We start from the raw sequence: 21,955 nt of genomic DNA on the forward strand, positions 1-21,955 counted from the left end.
TGATGGAATATTACTTGTCTGTTAAAAAAATGAATCCTTGAAACATGCAACAACATGGATGAATTTCAAATACTTATCTTGAGGGAAAGAAGCCAGACACAAAATAGCACATATTGTGTGGTTTCATTTGTACAGAACTCCAGGATGAATAAACCTCATCTATAATGATAGGAAGTACATCCATGTTTGCTTCAACCTGGAGGTAGAAAATGAGGATTGACTGGGAAAGGAGTAGAAGAGAACATTTTGTGATGATGCAGGTGTTATGTATCTTGAACATGGTGATGGTAACATTGGTGTGTACCTATGTCAAAATGGGTCAGATTCAACACTTAAAATGCTCTGCATCTAATTGCATATGAATTAAGTCTCATAGAGTTGGTTTCAAATACAGATTTTAAACAGTAAGATTTATTCATTAAAAAAATTAACCTTCAGAGTTAAAAAAATCTGATCTCCCACCATCCAAACTCACTTAGAAAAGTTATTTCTAAGTATATATTTTAAAAATATTTTTCTATTTTTATGGTATGCCTTTATTTTATTTTAATGTTTTATGTTTTTTATTCATTTTGAACTTTTTTTTCTTTTTTTTTTTTTGCGATACGTGGGCCTCTCACTGTTGTGGCCTCTGCCGTTGCAGAGCACAGGCTCCGGACGCGCAGGCTCAGCGGCCATGGCTCACGGGCCCAGCCGCTCCGCGGCATGTGGGATCTTCCCGGACCGGGGCACGAACCCGCATCCCCTGCATCGGCAGGCAGACTCTCAACCACTGCGCCACCAGGGAAGCTCCCATTTTGAACTTATTTTAAGATAAGTGAGAGATTTTTCTCTATGGCCATCCAGTTTTCCCCAAAACATTTGTTAATCAATTTTTTCATTCATTAGAAATTCTACCCTCATCATAACTAATTTTCCATACATACTTTGTTCTATTTCTATGTTGTTTATTCTGTTCGGTTGATTTGTACATTATTTTCTTTTGATTTTTTTGGTGAATGACTACTTTAGCTTTAAGCATATTTTGATATCTAATAGGCCAAGTCTCTTCTTATTACTCTTCTTTCTCAGAATTTTATGACTTTGTCTCTTAAGTTTTATTTCCAACATGACTTTCTATCTTCATCTAAGTCAAAAGACAATAAAAAAAAAACAGGTACAAAACATAAGCCTTTATGGAAGGATTCTGACTGAAATAGATTGAATGTATAAATTAATTTAGGTATAAAATATCTTAAAATATTGAGGCAAGGGATGTATACAGCCAGCCTTCAGGAGCTGCAAGGACTAAGAATTTCAAATCCACTGGCAATTCCATTTCTTTTTTCTATTTCTCAATAGAATTAATATACCTAAATTAATTATGTATATCTTCAAATAATGTATAAATTAATTTAGGCATAAAATATCTTAAAAATTATGGCAGGTCCCCCATATATATTCAAATATATCTTTATATCCCTCATTGTGTCTGTAGTTTGTTTTATGAAGACGTTTCTGGGGACTCACAGTGGCTAAGTGGCTAAGAATGTGCCTGCCAAAGCAGGGGATATGGGTTCAAGCCCTGATCCGGGAAGATCCCACATGCTGCGGAGCAACTAAGCCTGTGAGCCACAACTACTGAGCCCATGTGACACAACTACTGAAGCCTGCACGCCTAGAGCACGTGCTCCACAAGAGAAGCCACCGCAATGACGCACTGCAACAAAGAGTAGCCCCGCTAGCGGCAACTAGAGAAAGCCCGCACGCAGCAACGAAGACCCAACACAGCCAAAAAATAAATAAATAAAAGAAATTTATTTTTTTATAAAAACATTTCTTGTGCTTTGCTACTTGCTACCTAAGACTCAAGATAATTTATATCTTCATTGGGATTATGGTCTTTAATATTATAAAGCAATACTCTGTTCTATTCACATATTTCATCTTGAATTCAACTTTTTCTGATATTGATAATAGGTATACTTTAATATATCTTTGCCTATACTTTCAACTTTTCTGAATCACTTCATTTTAGGCAAGATTTACAGGTGGCTTGCAGCTGGAATTTTTTTCATCCAATAGAAGCTGTTATTTTGTGTTGTGTTTATTTCGTCTGAATTAATTTTGTAAAGAATGTAATTGATTTTATTTTAATTCTGATCTTATGCTTTCACTTTTTAGTTTTCATTATTTCCTCTGTTTTCTACCATTTGCTATATAATCTGTTTTTTGTCTACATGCCTATTTTCCTAAGATAGATACTCTAATTTTACTAGCAGTTGCTGATATAATATCTCATAATATTCTTATGCCCATATTTGGCAATTTACCAGTTTCAAAGATAAAGCAGTATATATTAAATATCTGTTTAGTTAGAAACCTTTTTGGCAAGTTATTGTAGTCTAACCCAATTTGGTTTATAGAAAAATGAGAATTTGCTAGAAAGCTGTTGTGATATTCAGTCAAATCCAAAAAAGATTTCATTAGCCATGCCTTAGGAAGACAAGGGGTGTATACAGCCAGCCTTCAGGAGCTACAGGGACTAAGAATTTCAAATCCATTGGCAATTCCATTTTTTTTTTTCAATTTCTCTCTGTGGATCAGTTTGATTTCTTTCCTACCATGTGGTAGAAAAAACGCTTTTAAATTTTACTTCTTACAGTTTTAAGCATCTGAGAGATATTGGCCTCTCTTGGGATCCCTACCACAATATCCTTTGCAAAGGACCACTGGATTTGCTTCTTCAGATACCTTTTCCTAGACCAATTAATGGGGTTACATTTGACGCAGTGATTGTTCCTGCCGTAATCATGTGGATAGTCAGGGAAAGGAATATGGTTTTCAGACTAGCAGAGGGTTTGGCAAACAAAAGAGTGTGTTCTGTACTCTCACACTATGAAAGATAAGCAAACTGTCTGTCTTTTGCTCCCGTTACCCAGAAGCTAATTAATTTTGGAAATTTCTGGCTTGATTTTTTTCTTCCTTATCTGTAAATCAGCCACCACTTGCAATAAAACTAGACACTTCTATAGCTCTTCAGCTTTGGCTTGTGGTTTTCATGTATTACTAAGGGCTCTTTTTCTTAGTTTCAAAAAGTTTATCCCTAGTTGCTTCAAGACATGAATATACTAGGCAAAATTCCAAATGAATAAATGGGACTTTCTACTGATATCAGAGAACAGATTGCCAGACATGGGAGGCAGGGGAAGAGAGGAGAGATCAAATGGGTGAAGGTCATCAAAAAAGGCATAAACTTCCAGTTCTGAAATAAATAAACCCCGGAGATGTCATGTACAGCATGGTGACAGCATAGTTAATAATACCATATTGTACATATATGTCATGTACAGCATAGTTAATAATACCATATTGTATATTTAAAAGTTTCTGAGAGTAGATCTTCAAAGTTCTCATCACAAGTAACTATGTGTGGTTATGGATGTTAATTAGATTGGACTGTGGTGATCATTTTGCAATATATATGTATATCAAATCTTTATGTTGTACATTTAAAACCAATATAATGCTATATGCCAATTATATCTCAATAAAAAAGTTTATTCTCTAAAAAAGTTAAATAATTTTGGAATTGTTTACCTAGCGAGGTAAGAATCTAATGTTTTTAACAAATAACTTACTTATTTTTACATCTGTATTAATACATTGAAAATTCTGTTTCTTTTATTTGTGATGTTACTCTTTTTCTGTTATACATTATTAGATAAAGTAAGGTTTGTATCTCTGGAATAGTTTATAGAGAATGGCCTTAACTGAGTTAAAATACCAAATAAATAGGAAATCGTCACAGGCTATTCAATAAATAAACTCTGAATCGAAATTGACACCAGTGTAATTTTATTCTGTAATCAACTAAATATTTCAAATAAAACAAATACAACTAAAAAAGTCTCCAATTTTTGCTTTAATTTCACATTTCATACATTGCACAATTTTTACAAGATACTCATTTTGATTGTTTCATAACTTGGGGAGAGAGGAGGCAATAATTCTGCCAGATGGTTAAATACCCAGGGGATTTCTGCTCTCATTTTCCTCATTTGAGAGACATAAAGCAGTTTTTACTCCCAGCATAAATTCTAGACAAAAACCATACACTTTACTTACTTCTCATGTTAAACATTAAGGATGACTCACAAGCAAAAGATAGACTTGTTACTAAATTAATGATCTCTTAAAACCTTACGTGGCTATAAGGTAACTGTCAAGTTTGTCCAAAAACAGCTTACAACAAATTCGTTATCCTGCGAGCTTTTTTTTCTTTTCTTCCTTCCTTCTGCCCTTCCTTCCTTTCTTCCTTCTTTCTTTCTTCTTTCAGGTATATTGCATTAGAGAGCATCTATTTATAGACATTTACTATAGACATCTTTTAGCATAATTGTCCTTGAAGAACAATGGAAAATGTAAGCTAAATAAAAAACAAAGAAAATGCTATACAGAATCTTTTATTAAGTAAGAGTTATTCCACTCTTGAGCCATATTCAGACACTATTAGCTGGGACAGCTGCATTGCAGAAACTACAATGAGAGTACATTTTTCTTCACGGAAAATTCCAATGTTCAGAGAAACAAACAGCAACATAAGCTAAATATTCATTATATCAGAAACAAACCACAGGTCTTTTGAGTAATAATCCTGTGAACTCGTGTCCTTCAATGAAAAAGGGCAGCCACAGGTATCTGGCCACTGAAGCTCTCTTCCTTTAGGAGGGTGGCTACCTGTAGAGGTGGACTCCTTAAATAACTATCTGCACCAAGGACCATTTGACATAGTTTAACCTTTGTGCAAAGACTCTTCACAGAAGCTGAAGTTGAAATTCATAGAGAAGCAAATAAAAGATGATGACCACTGAGTCCATCCAGGAAGGAGGATTCTTCATGGTTGTAACACCTATTTGGCTGAAAGACTGTCTCCCCACTAACCCTTCTGTCTGTGAAGTTGCAGAAGATCCCTAGATAATGCACTTTCCCAGTTGCTAGCTTTAAATGTAAGAAATAAAATTTACCCCTTAAAAAAAATGTAAGCTCAGTGTTAAAATTTGTTTTTAGATCAAATGAATTGGATTTGCTGTTGTTGTTTTTATAGCAATATAAGCACAACAGTAAAGAAATGTTAAATCACCGTGTGAGTAAAAACAAGGATTTTGCCTCAATGATGTGGATAACTATTCTTGAGGAAAGCACAAAAGGAGTCTGGGGGAAAAATAAGTGTCAGAATTACTATAGTATCTGCAACACCCACTGAGTTCAGCTTCCTTTACTTGCTTCCCTCACTTCTCATAAATGAGTGGAATCAAAGGAACTTTAGAATCTCCTATGTTCTGTCATTTTGTGTCCATATAATCCATTGAAAATCCAAGATGGTGATGTAGTGCACTTGTCCTTCTAAAGAAAATTCAATTAAAATGCCTTAGGATAGAAATTTTTTTTAAAAAATGTTATACACTTTTAAGTGATTTTTTTCCCCTTTATAGTCACACTGGACAGCAAATGAGGATTGTAAACCACAAATATCTAAAGTTTTTATTTTAGTCTAAAATATATATACTGTATCCAGCTGATTCTTAGGTAAGAATCACTATCTTCAATAATTCTCACATCGAATACAAAATACATAAATATACAACTCTTTGGAAACATATTATTCTTTTGTGAGACAAAGAAAAAAGATGTGTTCAAAGAAAATGTGTTTTACATTGTAATGTCCAACTTGTGTGTGCTCGTTTCAGGTTAGAAACTCATTAGGCATTTGGGCCATGTCTTCAAAATTCTGTTTAGCCTATTTGTGATTTCCTTTCAATAAAAGACAAGAAAAGAGAGAAACAAAAGCACCCTACTCAGGAATCCGGGAAAGCCTTTATGATTGACTCATAGGCAGGTGGGGCTGGTGTTGAAAGGCCAATCCGAAGACTGTGATTGGACCAGTGGAAATCAGGACGGCCCAGACTGTGGGAAGTGTTGATGGTGGAGGAGGTATTGGATGAAGGGAAAGTCACCATGTGACTCTCAGTTTCCACGGGAAGTGGTGGACTTTGCAGAAATGGATGGAAAGTTGAGCCCCTGAAGCTTGATTTTCTTGGAAAGGAATTGGCTTGTTCCAGGGAAGTTTGGCGCTGGAAAGTGAGGCTCGCCAGGCTGAGGTTGCTTCGACGTTCACAGCCACTGTGGCGGTAAAAGCCAGTTCTGTTGAGGCCGTGGGTGTAAGAAGATCTAGATCTCCGGCTTGAACTCCACTGTGAGATGGGGGCACTGGCTCTTTTTCGAGAGAAACAAACAAACAAAGCCCAAATAAATCCTCCAATTACAAGTACAGTTGCCATGGACACTGTGAAGGACATTATAACGCCCTCTGAAACAAAGAAAACAAAGAGGCAATTTGCTTTGTAAATAGGTGTCCAACTAAATACATAGGCAAAATACAAATAGTTACTATGGATTACATGATTAACTTCGATTTCGGATTTGGGAAATAGAAGATGGTGCTAGGTGGATATGAATAAATGAAGCGGATATGCTTCCGTTTATCAAAGCAAAAGAATAAAGGATACAAAATGAGATTTTTTTAACTGTAGCATTCCATATTGCTTATGCTATTTTATTATCTTTAAGAAATTAGTAATTAAAAAGTCTCATTTATTTAAAAAGGCTGTTCTTTAGCTCATAAATTTTATGGAGTTGCAAATATAGTCCAGAGATTATTTCCTTTAGAGTTACGGTAGCAACTAATGTGCCAAAAATTGATAAAAAAATTTCATAGTCACATTGACTTTGCCTTTTCCTCTGTCTGCTTTCATCATCCCCACCAATGTCTTCCACCCACAGGCTGCATGATGCCTCACTTCCTGTTCTCATTCTGAGACAGGAAGTGCTGGGCTAGAACCACCTGGGGGGCTGACTGATTTATGTCATATTTCCGGAACTCCTGGACTCTCACCTATATCTTTGACTCATTGATGACATGACCTATGCAGACTACTGAGCTCTTTCTTGGTTCCCAACCTGGTTCATGCTGTTATCATGCCCTTGTGATATTGAAATTCCTGTCCCCTGAATCCCCATGGAATCTCTGTTATAACACCAGTATCCTCCAACTCACAGAACTTGTATTTGTCCAGATTTCCTGTTGTGAGGAGGGGAAAATGCCATTCCCAAATGGAAATTCTACCTTATCGCTTCTTCTTGTGAACTAAAAACATATTCTTGAATAAAACTGGGTAGCAGAGACCCTGCATTGAATCGAAAGGCATGCTGGATATTAGAAGACCCTTCTGGCCTTACCACCCACCACACTTACCGACCCTCTACCCCATGATCTAACCCACAGGTCATGTTGATTTTCCCACTATCCCAAAGCCTGTCTTTCTCTCTCAAATTCTGTGCATTTCAACATATTTTTCCTGATACCTGGATATAATTTTAAAATTTCTGTTTGGAAAACTCAGTATGCATTGAATTTTAAATACAGTCAACCCAACAACTGAGTGTGGTCCATGAAAGAAGACCCCAGAAAATCCGTCAAGCTGACCCCAGCCCAAGTTGCCAGCCCACAGAAGTGTGAGCTAAGTAAATGGCTGTTTTAAGTCACTATGTTTTGGGGTGGATTGTTACACAGCAAAAGATAACTGATTTAGGGTGCCAAACTCAGCTCTATTCCTAACATACTGTGTGATTTTTATAAAATTTATTTAGACTCACTTATTTTATTACTTTCTTCAAATCAAGGAGTTAGATTTTATGATTGCCAAAGTTCTCTCCAGTTTTTTGTTGTAATCTATGATTGTATACACAAAATCTATGATGCAGAAATAACAAAACAAACCAATATTAACAAATACAAAAGAATAATTCATTTTTGGATATATTTTAGTGTCTTTCCACCTTATATTGTCACATTTATCTCCCGTGATAAGACTATATTTGTTATGTCCTATTTTCACAATTATCACAAATGCTTATATCAAAATCCTCTAAAACAACTATTTATGTCAAATCTAAGCAATACATTCTTTATACTAAGAAGATGATTTCTGAAATACAAGATGATTTATAACAGATCTTCTAGACCCAGTATTGTTCTTCAAAAATGTCTTTCATCAAAATAATATTGTCATAGCCTTAAAGTGCAATTTCTTGAGACTGGAATTTCATAGAGTTAGGCTTTCTCTGGAAAAAGCAATAAACACAGTCAGAACCTAAAATTAGCCTTATTGATAATACAGTAAAATTCCACATTAACTTGTACTTATCAGTGCCCCAAAATTTGGAATCTAAAAAAGGGATTATAGAAAATCTGGGCTGCCAAGGCAGTGAAACCATGTAAATCAGAATTTTCCAAAGTTTCTTCTAAAACACAATAGAGAAAAACAAGATGACCAACTAAAAATATACAAAACCATGCCTTCAGCTTAATTAGAAGACAGAAAAAAAATTCAAACTTCAATTTACCTAAACAATAAACAGTGGGGGACTTCCCTGGTGGCACAGTGGTTGAGAATCTGCCTGCCAATGCAGGGGACACAGTTTCGAGCCCTGGTCCGGGAAGATCCCACATGCCTCAGAGCAACTAAGCCCGTTCGCCACAACTGCTGAGGCTGCATTCTAGAGCCTGTGAGCCACGACTACTGAAGGCTGTGCACCTAGAGCCCGTGCTCCGCAACAAGAGAAGCCACCACAATGAGAAGCCCGCACACCGCAAGAAGAGTAGCCCCCGCTCTCCACAACTAGGGAAAGTCCGTGGACAGCAACGAAGACCCAATGCAGCCAAAAATAAATAAATAAATTAATTAATTAAAAATAAAATAAGCAATGGAAAATAGAAACCGGTAAATTAAAAATAAATGATGGGGCTTCCCTGGTGGCTCAGTGGTTGAGAGTCCGCCTGCCGATGCAGGGGACGCGGGTTCGTGCCCCGGTCCGGGAAGATCGCACATGCCGCAGAGCGGCTGGGCCCGTGAGCCATGGCCGCTGAGCCTGCACATCCGGAGCCTGTGCTCCACAACGGGAGAGGCCACAACAGTGAGAGGCCCATGTACCGCAAAAATAATAATAATAATAAAAATAAATAAATGATGGAAAGCAGAAACCAGTAAATTATCGCTCATACTTCTACCACAAGCTATCATGGAGAAGAAGGGCAATTCTGGAAATACTGTAAAAACAGTGAAAAGGTGAACTGGTCCATGATCACGCTGACTATAGGAAACAGACTTACAAGTGAATATAGGTATGGGAAGAGGCAGTCTTGGAAAGTAATCTTCCTATAGGGAAGAAAAGAATCCAAGCACAAAAGATCTCATATTTTATATTCTATTTACGTGAAATGTCCAGAGCACACAAACTATATAGACGGAGAGTAGCTTAGTGATGGTCTAGGGCAAGGGGATGAGATGGAAGGGAATGGGAGGGACCTCTAATGGGGACAGGTTTCTTTTTGAAGGACAAAATGTACTTAAATCAGATTGTGGTGGTGGTCACACAACCCTGTAACTATTAAAAAAAAAACCCATTTAATTGTATACTTTAAGTGGGTGAATTACATAGTCTGTGAAATATATCTCAGTAAAGCTGTTTAAAATAAGAAAGAAAGAAAAGATTAGGTGCTTTGGGGGAACCACAAAATAAAGGAAAGAAGAGGCAAGATTGAGGGGAAACTTGGGGATCCTTCAAAACAAAAGAAAATTTAAAACAAAGGACATACAATCCCTCCCCACCTTCATCTTCTAAAAATAAAAATCAACCAGTAAAACCCAACCAAACACACACATACACGCACACGCACACACACACACACAAAGTCAACCAGTAAAAAAAAACACGCTTTGCTACACTGAGGAAAGGATGAATCTAGAATGACTCCCAGGTTCTGGCGTGGGCAGGCGAGGGTGGATAGGTGGATACTAGTATCATTCATCCAAACAGGGAGGAAATGTGAGAATGTAGAACTGGGGCTGAAGCTGATATTAGGAAGATGTGGAATGTGTGTGTCCCTGGGACATCTATTTGGAATTCAGGGTTAAATAAATATGGAACTTAAAGAGAAGCAAAACTGGGAATCTTCATGCTACAAGAGTTCAACCATCCATGGAAAGCACTTCTACTAAAGGAAAGGAATATGTTTATAGAAGCAAGTTGAGAACAAACTTCCAGGAAGACCAGAATTTAACTGGTGGTGGAAGTCAACACCAGGGAAAAAAAGAAGGGCTAATTAGGGTGGTCCATGGAGACAAGAGAGATTACTAGCTCTGAATCAAAGTGAGGAGAGAATTTTAGGTAGTACTGATTAGCAACCAGATGCCCCAGAGATATTTACTATTCACTTGTTAACACATAAAGCACACACTAGATACCAAGTACTGCTAAGTACAGAGAGAGCAGGGAAGAAAATAAAGTCTCAGTCCTGGTAGAGTTAACATTCTAGAAGATTTAAAATAAGAAAAATGTCCTTTAGATGTGGCAATGAGTGGGTCATTGGCCGCTTTACCTGCAATAAGTTGGGAGTCAGATGATGGAAGAACATGAGTACTTCTCCAAGAAGTTCAACCTCTCCACTGTGGACAAAGAAGAGGCTTGAGCAAAATTACCCATTAGGAAGGATGAAGATGGAGCAGGTAGTGACATCTGTGGTAGACTGAAAGCAGAGAAACGGGGAGGATGGTGAAGCAATGATTCAAACATGCAGTAATAATGGCTTAATCTGGGAAGTTGTAGTAAGAATAGGAAAGAACCTGGTCATGAGAGACCCAAAGTGAAAAGAATGTAAAAATTATTCCAAAGTATCATACCACCTAATGTCCTAGAAATAAGACGTTGAGGGGGGTAGTGGTGATAAACTGAGGCTTAGATGCTCTTGTCCCATGATGTAAATGATAATGTTATTGTCTAGCAGTAATTTAATAATCAGATTAAATTATGTTTTAGAAATTTTAGCATCTGCTTACTTTATTATACTTACTTGTCTTTGCCATTTTATGCCATAATAGTTTATCAGAGAATAGATCTGCTGGATCAAATTTTAATTATTAGCATAATCATTATAAAGTCCCTTTAACTTTTGTGTTGCTTGTAATGGCTACCTAAATTCTGGATTTCACTGGAAAAACTGTTTTAGTTGCTCTTAGAAAAGAGATAAATAAAAATCATGAACTACTCAAATACGTCATAAAACCCAGTCCTTTCTCTTCTTTCCAAATAAGTATGTGAGTCCAGGCATTTTGCTAAATTTGGTTCTTTGGTTAAGAAAAATACCTAACTTTACCATATTTCAGTGAGTTTTTGGCAATCTTTGTTTTTGTGTGGCATATTGCACATAACTTGAATAATTTATTATTGTACATTGTCATCAGTTGTCCCTGAAAGAGTTTATTCATTAGTTTATACTCCAGAGATTCCGTGAGTTGATTACCGTGAGAAACACTTTAATCAAAGAATATGAATAAATTCACTCAGATGTTCTGTCTTCCTATTTAGAATAGATGAATGAAAGATATATTATGATCCATCTTAATGTTATTATACCTTTGAGTAGGAAAATAATGCATTAGGTAGACACTTCACTGGTAAACTATAAGCTCCTTTTAAATTTGAACTTCTATTATTCCAAGGTAGAAAGGTTTCACTAAAACTGTGATTAAGAAAATTTTGATGTTTGGAGGAATATAGTTTATAAAATGCAAACCTATTTTTATTTTATTATTGTGGTAAACAGTAATATGCATTTCTAATTCAATTAATTTAATTTATAGTTCTCGGGCACTATTTTAAGTGTACTATATCACTTAACTGTCAAACAACCCAATTAGGGGAATGCTTTATTTCTTTGGTGTGTTCTAAGAAAATATTAATCTAAAATGAAAGTGAAAATGCATAAAAACTGTATCAATTTAATACCAGATTTAGTAGCCTGTTACGGACAGAAATACTTGGGGAAAATATGGTAAGGCAGTATTATGTATTCTACAGTTATACTTTCCTAAATCAACAGCCTCCACTGGAGAATTTTAAATATCAACAACTTCAGATATAGAATCAGAGATACAAGGTTTCAATGAAAACAAACTCTTAAAAATGTTTCAGCTCACACTCCTAATTTTATTTTTTATTTCTTACTTTTTTGGGGGGCTGCACTGAATGGTGGGCAGGATATTAGTTTCCCCACCAGGGATCGAACCCGTGCCCCCTGCAGTGGAAGTGTGGGGTCTTAACCACTGGACCGCCAGGGAAGTCCCACAGTCTCCTAATTTTATTGATATTGAAACAGAGTCTAAGGTTTATGTTGTAGAACTAACACAATTTATTTTAATAATTGAATATTGACAACTAGCACTGGTCGGGGGGCTTTCACTCAGGTATGACATAAAGTGAAAAGACAAATACTCTGGTTTGCAAAGTACATGTCCTTGCTTTTGTGTATAAACCAATGTAACCACTAGGGTCTGATGGAAGATTCTAAATATCTCAGGATACAAGCAGATATAATAGATAAGATTAAAGAGACATATTTATTTCGACTATTTCAATTTAAAGTTTACAAGCATTCCTATACATGGTCTCAGTGTATATGCCGTTTGAGCCTCTCTACCACAGTCTCTTCTGACAAATAAAATATTCCAAAAGGTTAATCTATAGAGAAAAGTAGCATAAGGTTCATTTCAAGAAAAAAAAGAGAATAGAAACTTTTAAAATGTAGAACAAGGGGAAATAATTTTACTTCACGTAATTACAATATAATGCAACTAAAAAGACCAAAGGATTGCCTTAGAAAAGGTAGATCTCCCTTAAAGGAAAAAAGGAACAAACTCTAACATTATCAGGGCATAGTATATAAATTAAGTGTTGTTATCCTATTTTGTAACCTGTGTCTATACAACTACCAAAAGGCCGGCACATAAGTCCTCAATAAATGACAGCTATGATTACTAATGGTTGCATAACTTTCCCAAGTCATTTGACCCTTCCTGGCCTAATGATAATGGTCACTATAGTCCCTTCTAATTCTAAGATTCTAATATTGAATCTGGTTTTCAATAAATCTTACCCACACCTAGAATTCTGTCCATTAGTGTCAAAATTTAGTAGAGGTCACCATCTAGTGGCCTTGAGTTGAATCGTTCTGATATCTGAAAAGTGATTTTATCTTTGACAACAGAACACTGATCAATTCACAGAATCTTTTCCAATTGTAAGAATCATTAAGCTTAGCTATCACTGAAGTAGGCTATGCTGTTCTTGGTACCCTGGAGTATATAGGAGGATGGTTCAGACAATAAGACTTCAGTAAAAATCGTTTTTAGGAAGAATTATATTTAAGGTTCAGAAAACTTTTAATTACAATAATTTAAACAAAGAATAAATATTTCCTATGTGTATCTCATCTCCCGGAAAATCCTATTGGGTCTGTTTTCAGAATATATCCACAATTCAACTTCTCATTATCTACTCTACTACCTCCCTGATGCTCCCAATTTGATGTCAATTATCTGTGCTCATCACTACTCTTCCCCTGGCTCATTCAGCTCCATCCACACTGCCCTGTTTGCCATTCCTTAAACACATCAGCTGTGCTCCCAATTTAGGGCCTTGTGCTTGTGGTAATCTATTCCTGAAACTCTTTTATCAGCCATCTACAAGGGTGACTTCAGGTCTTTAATCACATGTCCCCTTCTCATTGAGGCTTACCCTGACTGCCCTATGTAAATTTTATCCTGTCTCACTTCTGATGCCTAACTGCCACCCTTGATTTTCTTTTTTCTTTCTGGATTACTGGAAACTAGACTCAATTGTAGGACAAGTAAGGAAAAATCTGGGAGATTTGGAAGTAGTTTTGACCAAAGTCACAAGGCATAAGTCATACTCTGAATATAAGTAGTCAACAGTATTGTTAGAGTAGAAGGTAAGTTAAATTATGTTCAGAAGGAACACGGTAGACCATCACTTTCTGTGTGTGATAAACTAACATGTATCAAACCACTGGGACCAATTATAAAATACAGATCAAAAATATGTTTTTAAATCTGGTTGAAGCCATCAGAGGCCTACCCAAACTTTGAGGGAGCAAATTCTAAGAGAAAAGAAAATCTCTCATACAGTGATCTGTAAAGAGAGGCAGAAGAGGCAAAAAACCTGAGTAGAACTCTGCAATCTCAGTAGGCTTAGAAAACAAATCCTGGATTTCAGGGAATACCAAGGAGGATAGACTGGGAAATATTCTAGACTCTGAGTTGGATTTCCAAAGGGTTATTCCCTAAGAGTAATAGCAAATAGGAAAAAAAGTAGACCTCACAAAGATAGAAACACAGTTGACCCTTGAACAACACAGGTTTGAACTGCACAGGTCCACTTATACATAGATTTTTTTTCAATAAATACATATTAGTGGTTTCCTCTGGGGATGATGTAGACAGGGATTGACTAGGAGTGTCATTAGGGAACTTTTGGGTTGGAGATAATGTTCTGTATCTGGATCGGGGTTTGGGTTACTCAGGTGTGTATGTATTTGTCAAAATTCAGCAAATGTTCAGTTATGATCTGTGCACTTCATTTTTGATCATTTTACACATTTTATTGTATATATGTTTGACCTTAAAAAGAAAAAAAATATTGAATTCCTGTTAATAAAAAAATGCTGAATTAATTAGGGGGAAGTGTACTGATATCTGCAATTTACTTGGAAATATAAACTAACAGATTGGTAGATAGAATGAATATTATAAAAATGTTAATAGTAGAATCCAGGCGGTAGGTATATGGATATTCCCTGTAAAATTCTTCAAATTTTTCTGTATATTTGAACACTTTCATAATAAATTTTAGAAAAACATATGAGAGAAGACCACGAACAACTTTAAGTTAACACATTTAGAAATTTACTTCAAATGGGCAAATTCCTAGAAAATACGATTCCTGCCCTAAAGCAATCAAAGAAGCAGTAGAATATCTGAGTAGTCCAATATTGTTAAACAAATTGACTTTTCATTTAAAACCTTCCTATTAAAAGTACTACCTATAATTACATTGGTGAATTTTTTCAAACATTTAAACAATAAACAATGCCACTCTTACACAAATGTTTCCAGATAATAAAAAACAATTCCTACTCTGTTTTAGGAAACCTGCATAACATTGATACCAAAACCTGACAAGGCTATTATAAGAAAAGACTACTATAGGCAAATTTCTCTCATTAATGTAGATGCAGAAGTTCTAAAGTCAGGAACCTATCAAAAAATACATTCTTCTAGGCTCTGCTCCATACCTACTGAATCATAATCTCTGAGCATGGAGTTCAGTGAGAGATGAATCTTCAAACTTCTCTCTATGGAACTGAGATACAGCAGTTTTAAAGAAAAGCATTTGTTATTCAAACTTCCTAAGTAACTGGTATAAAGGAAGTAATTAGAAGGCTGTTAATAAGAAATGTCCAAGAGTTTTGAAAATGGAAAGTAAAGATATGAATTTGAAATATAGTCAGTATTTGTTTACAATTTGGGAAGAGGAAATATAAAGAACATCTTTGGGGTGCATGGTCAGCAAAGCTTTCTCCCTCCTCAACCTCTCTGGAAACAACTTACTCCCATCTGCTGAGGTAGGTCTCTAAGTGACATATTTTTCCACAGGTTAAAGAATAAAATTTTCAGCTATTAACCAAGGTTTTCTGCCCTTGACTGCACTTGATTGACCAAAAAATCAACTAACGATCCTCCATTTCAATTATCTGGTAGAGGATTAGGGCTGTTATCAAGGATACCCAGAATAAAGAAAAAGTTAATGTTTAGAATTGGTAATAGGATTATTAAATACACAGAATAGATGATAGTCTTAAAAGCCAATTGTTTCACTGCAATCACTAGACAACGTGAGACATAGAAAAGTGTTTTGGTTTTTGTTTGTTTGTTTGTTGCAGTTTCAAAATGCTAAGAGCCTAAAGGACTCAAGAACATACCTTTTTACTATAATGAACTGTATTGGGAAAAATAAACCATGGTCTACGAGTCATGCCCTTGTCAGTTTGGGCTGCCCTTTAAATACCATAGACTGGGTGGCTTAAACAGCAGATGTTTATTTCTCACAGTTCTGGGGTCTAGGAAATCCAAGATCCAGGTGCCAGCGGGATCAGGTTCTGGAGAGAACCCACATCCTTGCCTCAGTGCATACACGCAGACAGAGAGACAAAGAGTACTACCTCTTCCTCTTCTTTTAAGGCCATTAACCCCATCATGGCGTCCCCACCCTCTAATTTAACCCAAATTACACCCAAAGGTCTTATCTCCAGATAACACTGCATTGGGGGTTAAGGTTTCAACATATGAACGGTGGAGGAGACATAAACATTCAATCCATAACAAGTAAACTTTCAGAAGCAGTGTAAAGAGGAGATGTTTGGGAGAGAGAAGAAGGGCTATAAACTATGTGACCAGTAAGAGTCCTGGAGAAGGGGCCATCACTCCATCTCTGCCTGTGATGAGCTACAGATTGATTTAGGGAATGCCAGAGAAATTGGTATCCATTCCCAGCTTCTTAGAGGGATCCAGATGGGAAAGATGACAATCCCCTCTGAGAAATTCTGGGTCCCTGAAAGGCAGAGGAGGAATGAGGAAGTGTGGACATTAGTATATCCAGGTCTAGGGGTCTGATATACAGTACAAATTCCCACAGCTCCAGGGTGATGGGAGAGCATTCAACATTGTTCTGTGCCACTGAGACAGAAGGAAAAGTATGTGAATAAGAGCCAGTAGACCAGAAAGGAAAAATCATGACATTAGCAAATGTTGCACAGACCATACGAGGCAAATTTTATGGTAAGAGTCCTCAGCAGCGGAGGCAAGAAAAAAGGACAATTCCCCTAAAGCAGTAAGTAAATTGAAAATAATTATGTTAAATCAGGTCAAACATTTACAGTGACTTTCAAAACTACACAAATCTTTCTCAAGTCATTCACACTTCTCCACAAATACAGCTTGTGTGTTTTTACTTCTGCATATTTGCTGATAACACTTCTCCTGAACTCCCTGAAATTTCCAACTACACCTTATTTATCTCACTAACACCTGATGTATTGACTAATATATAAGGAGTGGTCAGTCAATGCTTCTGAGTAAACTAATGAACTGGATAGATAAACGGATGGAAGGATGAGTTAATAAGCTAATGTAGGAAAAATGAATGACTACAATGTTCTTCCTACAATTGTTTCCCTATTTGAAACTCATCTGATTTATAGGAACAGATAAAGCCTCATTTTTTTTTTCTAAGGAGGATTTAGGGACAATTTCTGCCACATTTGTCTTTCTAACTCATAACGATCATTGCCATTTTAATGTACATTATCTTGTATTATTCCATGACAGTATAGACATATATTTGCATATTTATGGACACATAATCTCCTCCAAGAGTGTAATCTTCTTGAAGACAGACATTATAGTTTTGGTGAGGATTAAATGAGGTGAATAAATGCAAGTTCCTAAGCCAATAAATTCCCCAATTTTTCACAATGCTAGCCAAAAGGGAAAAACAAGGCAAGAAGTATAACCAAATGGTTTTCTTTAAGATTCTGAATACCAAAAAATTAACCAAGTTTAACAACACTTGTCTATTTCATTAAAGCAGAGTGCAGCAAACTTTCACAGGTTATGTTTCCTGCTGCTTTCATGGGGGATGTTTGTAGGGACAGGAAATGCATCAAAGAAAGCAAAAGTGAGAAATGCAAGGTGGTGGTCTTCAGCTGTGTTGTCACTCTCAGGCCAACTTTATTGCCCACCTTCGCACTAATTACTGTAATGTTTGCACAACATTTAATAAGGTTTAATGGGTGATCACCAAAAAAATTCAAGCTATCACTATTGGTAATAACCTGGTATCATCTTATTTTTCAACATTCATTAAAGTAAATCAGGAAAATTATATTTGGAAAACAACTTTTATACAGCCTAAGTTTGGGAAATTCATATGGTTAAATGTACAAGTTTTGTTTTTCTAAACTCTTCTTTCTCTATTCTCTGAATTCAAAGTGCCAAGCAGACAATTGATTTTGGAAGCAATAGGCAATGTATTGCACTGTACCTTATAAGATTTTCAAATAATATTTTTGCAGAGACAGTGATGTAGATATCAATTTAGATACAAAAAGGAAATAAAAATTTAAAAGATCAACATTTATATTTTAGGAAACTTTTACATTTCATATATTCACATTTACATCTTTGCATTTTACACTTGATATTTTCTTGAACCCCAGAAGAATTAATGTGATCTTTTATATATTTTCCCCATATCATCAAACGTTATAACATTATATCTACTCAACATATTTGTTTGGCTTTGTTAATGCTTATCAAGGTAACACTCCCCTTCCTGGTTTTCATTATTTCCATCTATTTTCTGTTGTATTCACAAAGTAAGATAAAGAAACACTAGGAACTATCTTTGGAACAATAAGTTTGAATTCTTTCTTAAGCATAGATTTCTATATTAAAAAAAAATTTTCAGGATTGGTAAATAGACTCCAATTAAACATTCTGTTTTTAATTGAGGTTTATTTTATGATTATTATCCATGTTTTAATCAGTAGATAATGATTGTTTTTCCTTAAGTCTTTAAGTAAACCTGAAATTTAACTTTGAATGGCCTGAAAAAAATTGATTTGGCTTTTACAGATTATTTTTTGCAGTAAGAATTACTTTACTTTTGAATAATCTATATAGTTACTTATTTTTGCAATGATGAATTTAGGGTAAACACACGCTAGCTATTTTTTAGCGTGTTTAGCACATTCACTTTCTCTGTAAAGGAGGACAGCAAACTGTATTGTAAGAAACCTATATAAGTAAGACTCCCACAATTCAAAGATTTATTGTCTATTGGTTTCCACATAGAATAACTTATTACCAAAGCCATTCTTTACAATATGCAAGTATAATTTACTTTCTTTTTCTTAATTTTTTAATAATTACATTATGATGTTTATTAATATCCCTCATTTTCAGACTTGAAACAAACATAAATATTGATGGTAAAAAAGAATTAATTAATTCTTTCCATGCAGATTTCTGTGATGGTGGACGACCAGGTAGGTTGTTCAGAGCAGGCAGCATCACTGCTCATTTTTCACCGGATAGTTCCCCAAACGTACCTTGGAATCACAATGAAAAGTCTAAAAGAGTTCTCTGTGAAGATGAAACATTTGTTCGGGACCAGTAAATAGGGCTATCGATCTCTTCATAAACTCCATTATCTCCTTTAAAGTTTTTTTCTGGATTTAACTCAACTTGCCCCCTTTATTTTTAAAATTTCCCTGAACCCAAGCATCCGTGTCAATTTCATGTCTCAGCCCTTCCTCCCTGTGTCTCCAGCCTTGGAAGACTCGTGGTTTTGACCTCAGCTCCATCCTGCTGCTGCTAACTGACTAGAAGCCAGGTCTGAACCCAGCCAAAAGCTACTGTTGTATTGTTCCTTTTTTCCCCTTGTTAGGCTTTCTTTATAATGTTACTTGTGGTATTAGTTCCACTTGTTCTATTACAGTTTTTTTGTCTAATTTCATAATATGATTTCTTATTTAATCATGTCATCACACTCCTTCAGTACAGATTTATTATTTAGATTCGCTTTGGAAATTAAAGAATATAACATTGACGATGTAAGTTAAAATAATCTCTATAGAAATTCTCAGTTTCATTAAAAAAGATACATAATCTATATAACCGTAAGACAAATAAAACTTAATTTTCCAACAAATCAATTATCAATTTCCGAACAGCAATGACTTACAAAATTTTTCTCAGTTTTATTCTTATTGCTTTCTAATTAGCATTTCCTATTATTTTCTCATTATTTTGTAACACCAGCCATAATCTATATGTGTTGCCCAGATTCTCCTTGAACGACTTCATCGCCCACTTTATGGACATTTTATATGAACAAATTTTTTGTAATAAATTTATGAAAACTTTAGGTAATCGATTTACCATAAACAAAATGGCTCAGAGATTTCCAATGTTTCAATAAGTTTTAGGCAGTACATTTCTCTGCATCCTAATTTTAAATTAAAAACAGTTAAAGAAAATCTTACCCCAAAAGTTTTCTGGCCATGGACTCCCTAAACTTGTTGTGTTATTAGCCATGATATCCACAGGAAGAGAAGAGCGAGAAGAAAAGCCAGTATGTCCAAAAGAAGCACTTTGATTTTATGTCTTTGTGGTTCAGCAAGAGAAAAATAATTTTCACACAACCCCTCATATACTTGTGTTTGCATAAAAGGAAATAAGTATATCATGTTTCCTGCTTTTATACTCAAATTAGCAACTGTTTTTCTTATCTTGGAATTCCACACAGTTCCTGAGACACAAAACAATTTCCTTCTCGTCATTTCCTCAGCTGAATTGCTAAGTACCCTCCTTTCCACCATCTCCAAACTGCTTTGGGGATAAGAGGCTCCTTTTCTTGTTCTTTCCTCTTCTCCTACTGATACAGAGGAAGATTCCAAACTCTCAGCTACAGCTGAGATATAAATCTAACTGGGGTTAAACTTACATCGGATAAAGAAATAGACTGCTTTCCAATGTTTGAAAGCTATACTTATATAGTAAGTCGGTGCGGGGGGAACTCTTCAGAAATCCATATTCTGTTCCAGTACAATTAAGTTTATCTAATACCTATTCTATAACTCAGTTACTTACTAAAATTCTTAATGTCTCTTGCTCTATTTGGGATATTGATTTTGAAAAGTCATTTCTTTATTTCATAAATACCTCTCAAATGTAATTTATATTTAATTTTTTATGAAAATTGGTAGGTAAATATGAGAAAAAACAGTTTCCACACTGAAGGGCTCTACTTAAAGCCAATTAGGGGCAACGTAAATGCAAACATTCAATTACAACAGAATGGTAAGCCCTATAGTAAGCAGTACAATGATAACAGTATGTTTTTCTTCATGGAGGAGTGATGACTTTGGTATTGTGTATGACAGTATGAAAATAATTTTACCAAGTGGAGAAAGAGTAATAAGATAGAAAGAACAACATCAACAAATGTAGAGAATGGACTTGAGGACACGGGGAAGGGGAAGGGGAAGCTGGGACGAAGTGAGAGAGCGGCATGGACATATATACACTAACAAATGTAAAATAGATAGCTAGTGGGAAGCAGCTGCATAGCAGAGGGAGATCACCTTGGTGCTTTGTGTCCCCCTAGAGGGGTGGCATAGGGAGGGTGAGAGGGAGACACAAGAGGGAGGGGATATGGGGATATATATATATACGTACAGCTGATTCACTTTGTTATGCAGCAGAAACTAACACACCATTGTAAAGCAATTATGCTCCAATAAAGATGTTTAAAAAAAAAGAGAGGAATCATGACAATTCATATTGTGGGTATTCTGGATGACTATAGTGGAAAGTGCACTATGGGAAAGAATTACATGAGACTTCTCAGGAGACATAGATTAGTTAAAATTTCAAGAGTCTTTGTCCGCAAGCTTAACAAGCTTAGCCTGGATCCTCTGAGCATTGGGAAGCCATTGGAAGGAGGAGTAACAGTGCCCACCCGTGCTTAATAAATGCACTAAACTGCGTTCAAGAATCTGGTTTCCTCCATCTTTGATCATTAACTCTTGTGTAACTTGCATTCAGCCTAATTGTCATCACAGCGTGATTTGGTGTGAAGCAGTAAATCATCTTCATGAAGTCTGTAATATATTCCTGAGTAGATCTAGGAAAATCTGAAAAAAAAAACAGAATATGAAGTTGATCACATATAAATTTTTGCCTTCCTAATTCTCTAAATATTAGGTTGTTTCTGCTCATTTTCTTAATTTTGATATATTTACATTATCTTTAAATTCATTGGAAATTAAAATAGAGACACCTAAATGAGAATAGTGGAATATTATGAAAAATTTAGAGATTTCACTGAGCACATATGAAAACTTATCTCTATAATATTCTTGCTAAGATTTATT

At 35.6% G+C, this 21,955-nt stretch overlaps 1 protein-coding gene across 2 annotated transcripts; it reads right to left on the reverse strand.

Annotated features, from left to right (window-relative positions):
• Nucleotides 1-3,886: 3,886 nt before the first annotated feature.
• On the reverse strand, nt 3,887-20,212 carry MYCT1 (MYC target 1). 2 transcript variants are annotated; one of them, XR_009521979.1, is made up of 3 exons: nt 20,063-20,188; nt 7,696-7,792; nt 6,226-6,349 (listed from the first exon to the last, which is right to left on the reverse strand). XR_009521979.1 is itself a non-coding variant. In XM_060030491.1 (2 exons), the coding sequence occupies exons 1-2, from the start codon at nt 20,112-20,114 to the stop codon at nt 5,838-5,840; spliced, it is 564 nt and encodes a 187-aa protein (XP_059886474.1). In that variant the 5' UTR covers nt 20,115-20,212; the 3' UTR covers nt 3,887-5,837. The 2 variants fall into 2 exon arrangements, 1 of the variants encoding a protein (XP_059886474.1); XM_060030491.1 differs by lacking the exon at nt 7,696-7,792 and having other exon boundaries at nt 3,887-6,349; nt 20,063-20,212.
• Nucleotides 20,213-21,955: the final 1,743 nt, after the last annotated feature.

The sequence above is a fragment of the Delphinus delphis genome, chromosome 14 (assembly GCF_949987515.2).
Source record: "Delphinus delphis chromosome 14, mDelDel1.2, whole genome shotgun sequence".
NCBI lineage: Eukaryota > Metazoa > Chordata > Mammalia > Artiodactyla > Delphinidae > Delphinus > Delphinus delphis.

Excerpts from the sequence above, each read along its gene's own strand:
- MYCT1 (XM_060030491.1), bottom strand. The coding sequence starts at position 20,114 with ATGGCTAATAACACAACAAGTTTAGGGAGTCCATGGCCAGAAAACTTT. Across the intron at positions 6,350-20,062 it reads ATGGCCAGAAAACTTTTGGG|AGGGCGTTATAATGTCCTTC; the intron begins GTAAGATTTTCT and ends TCTTTGTTTCAG.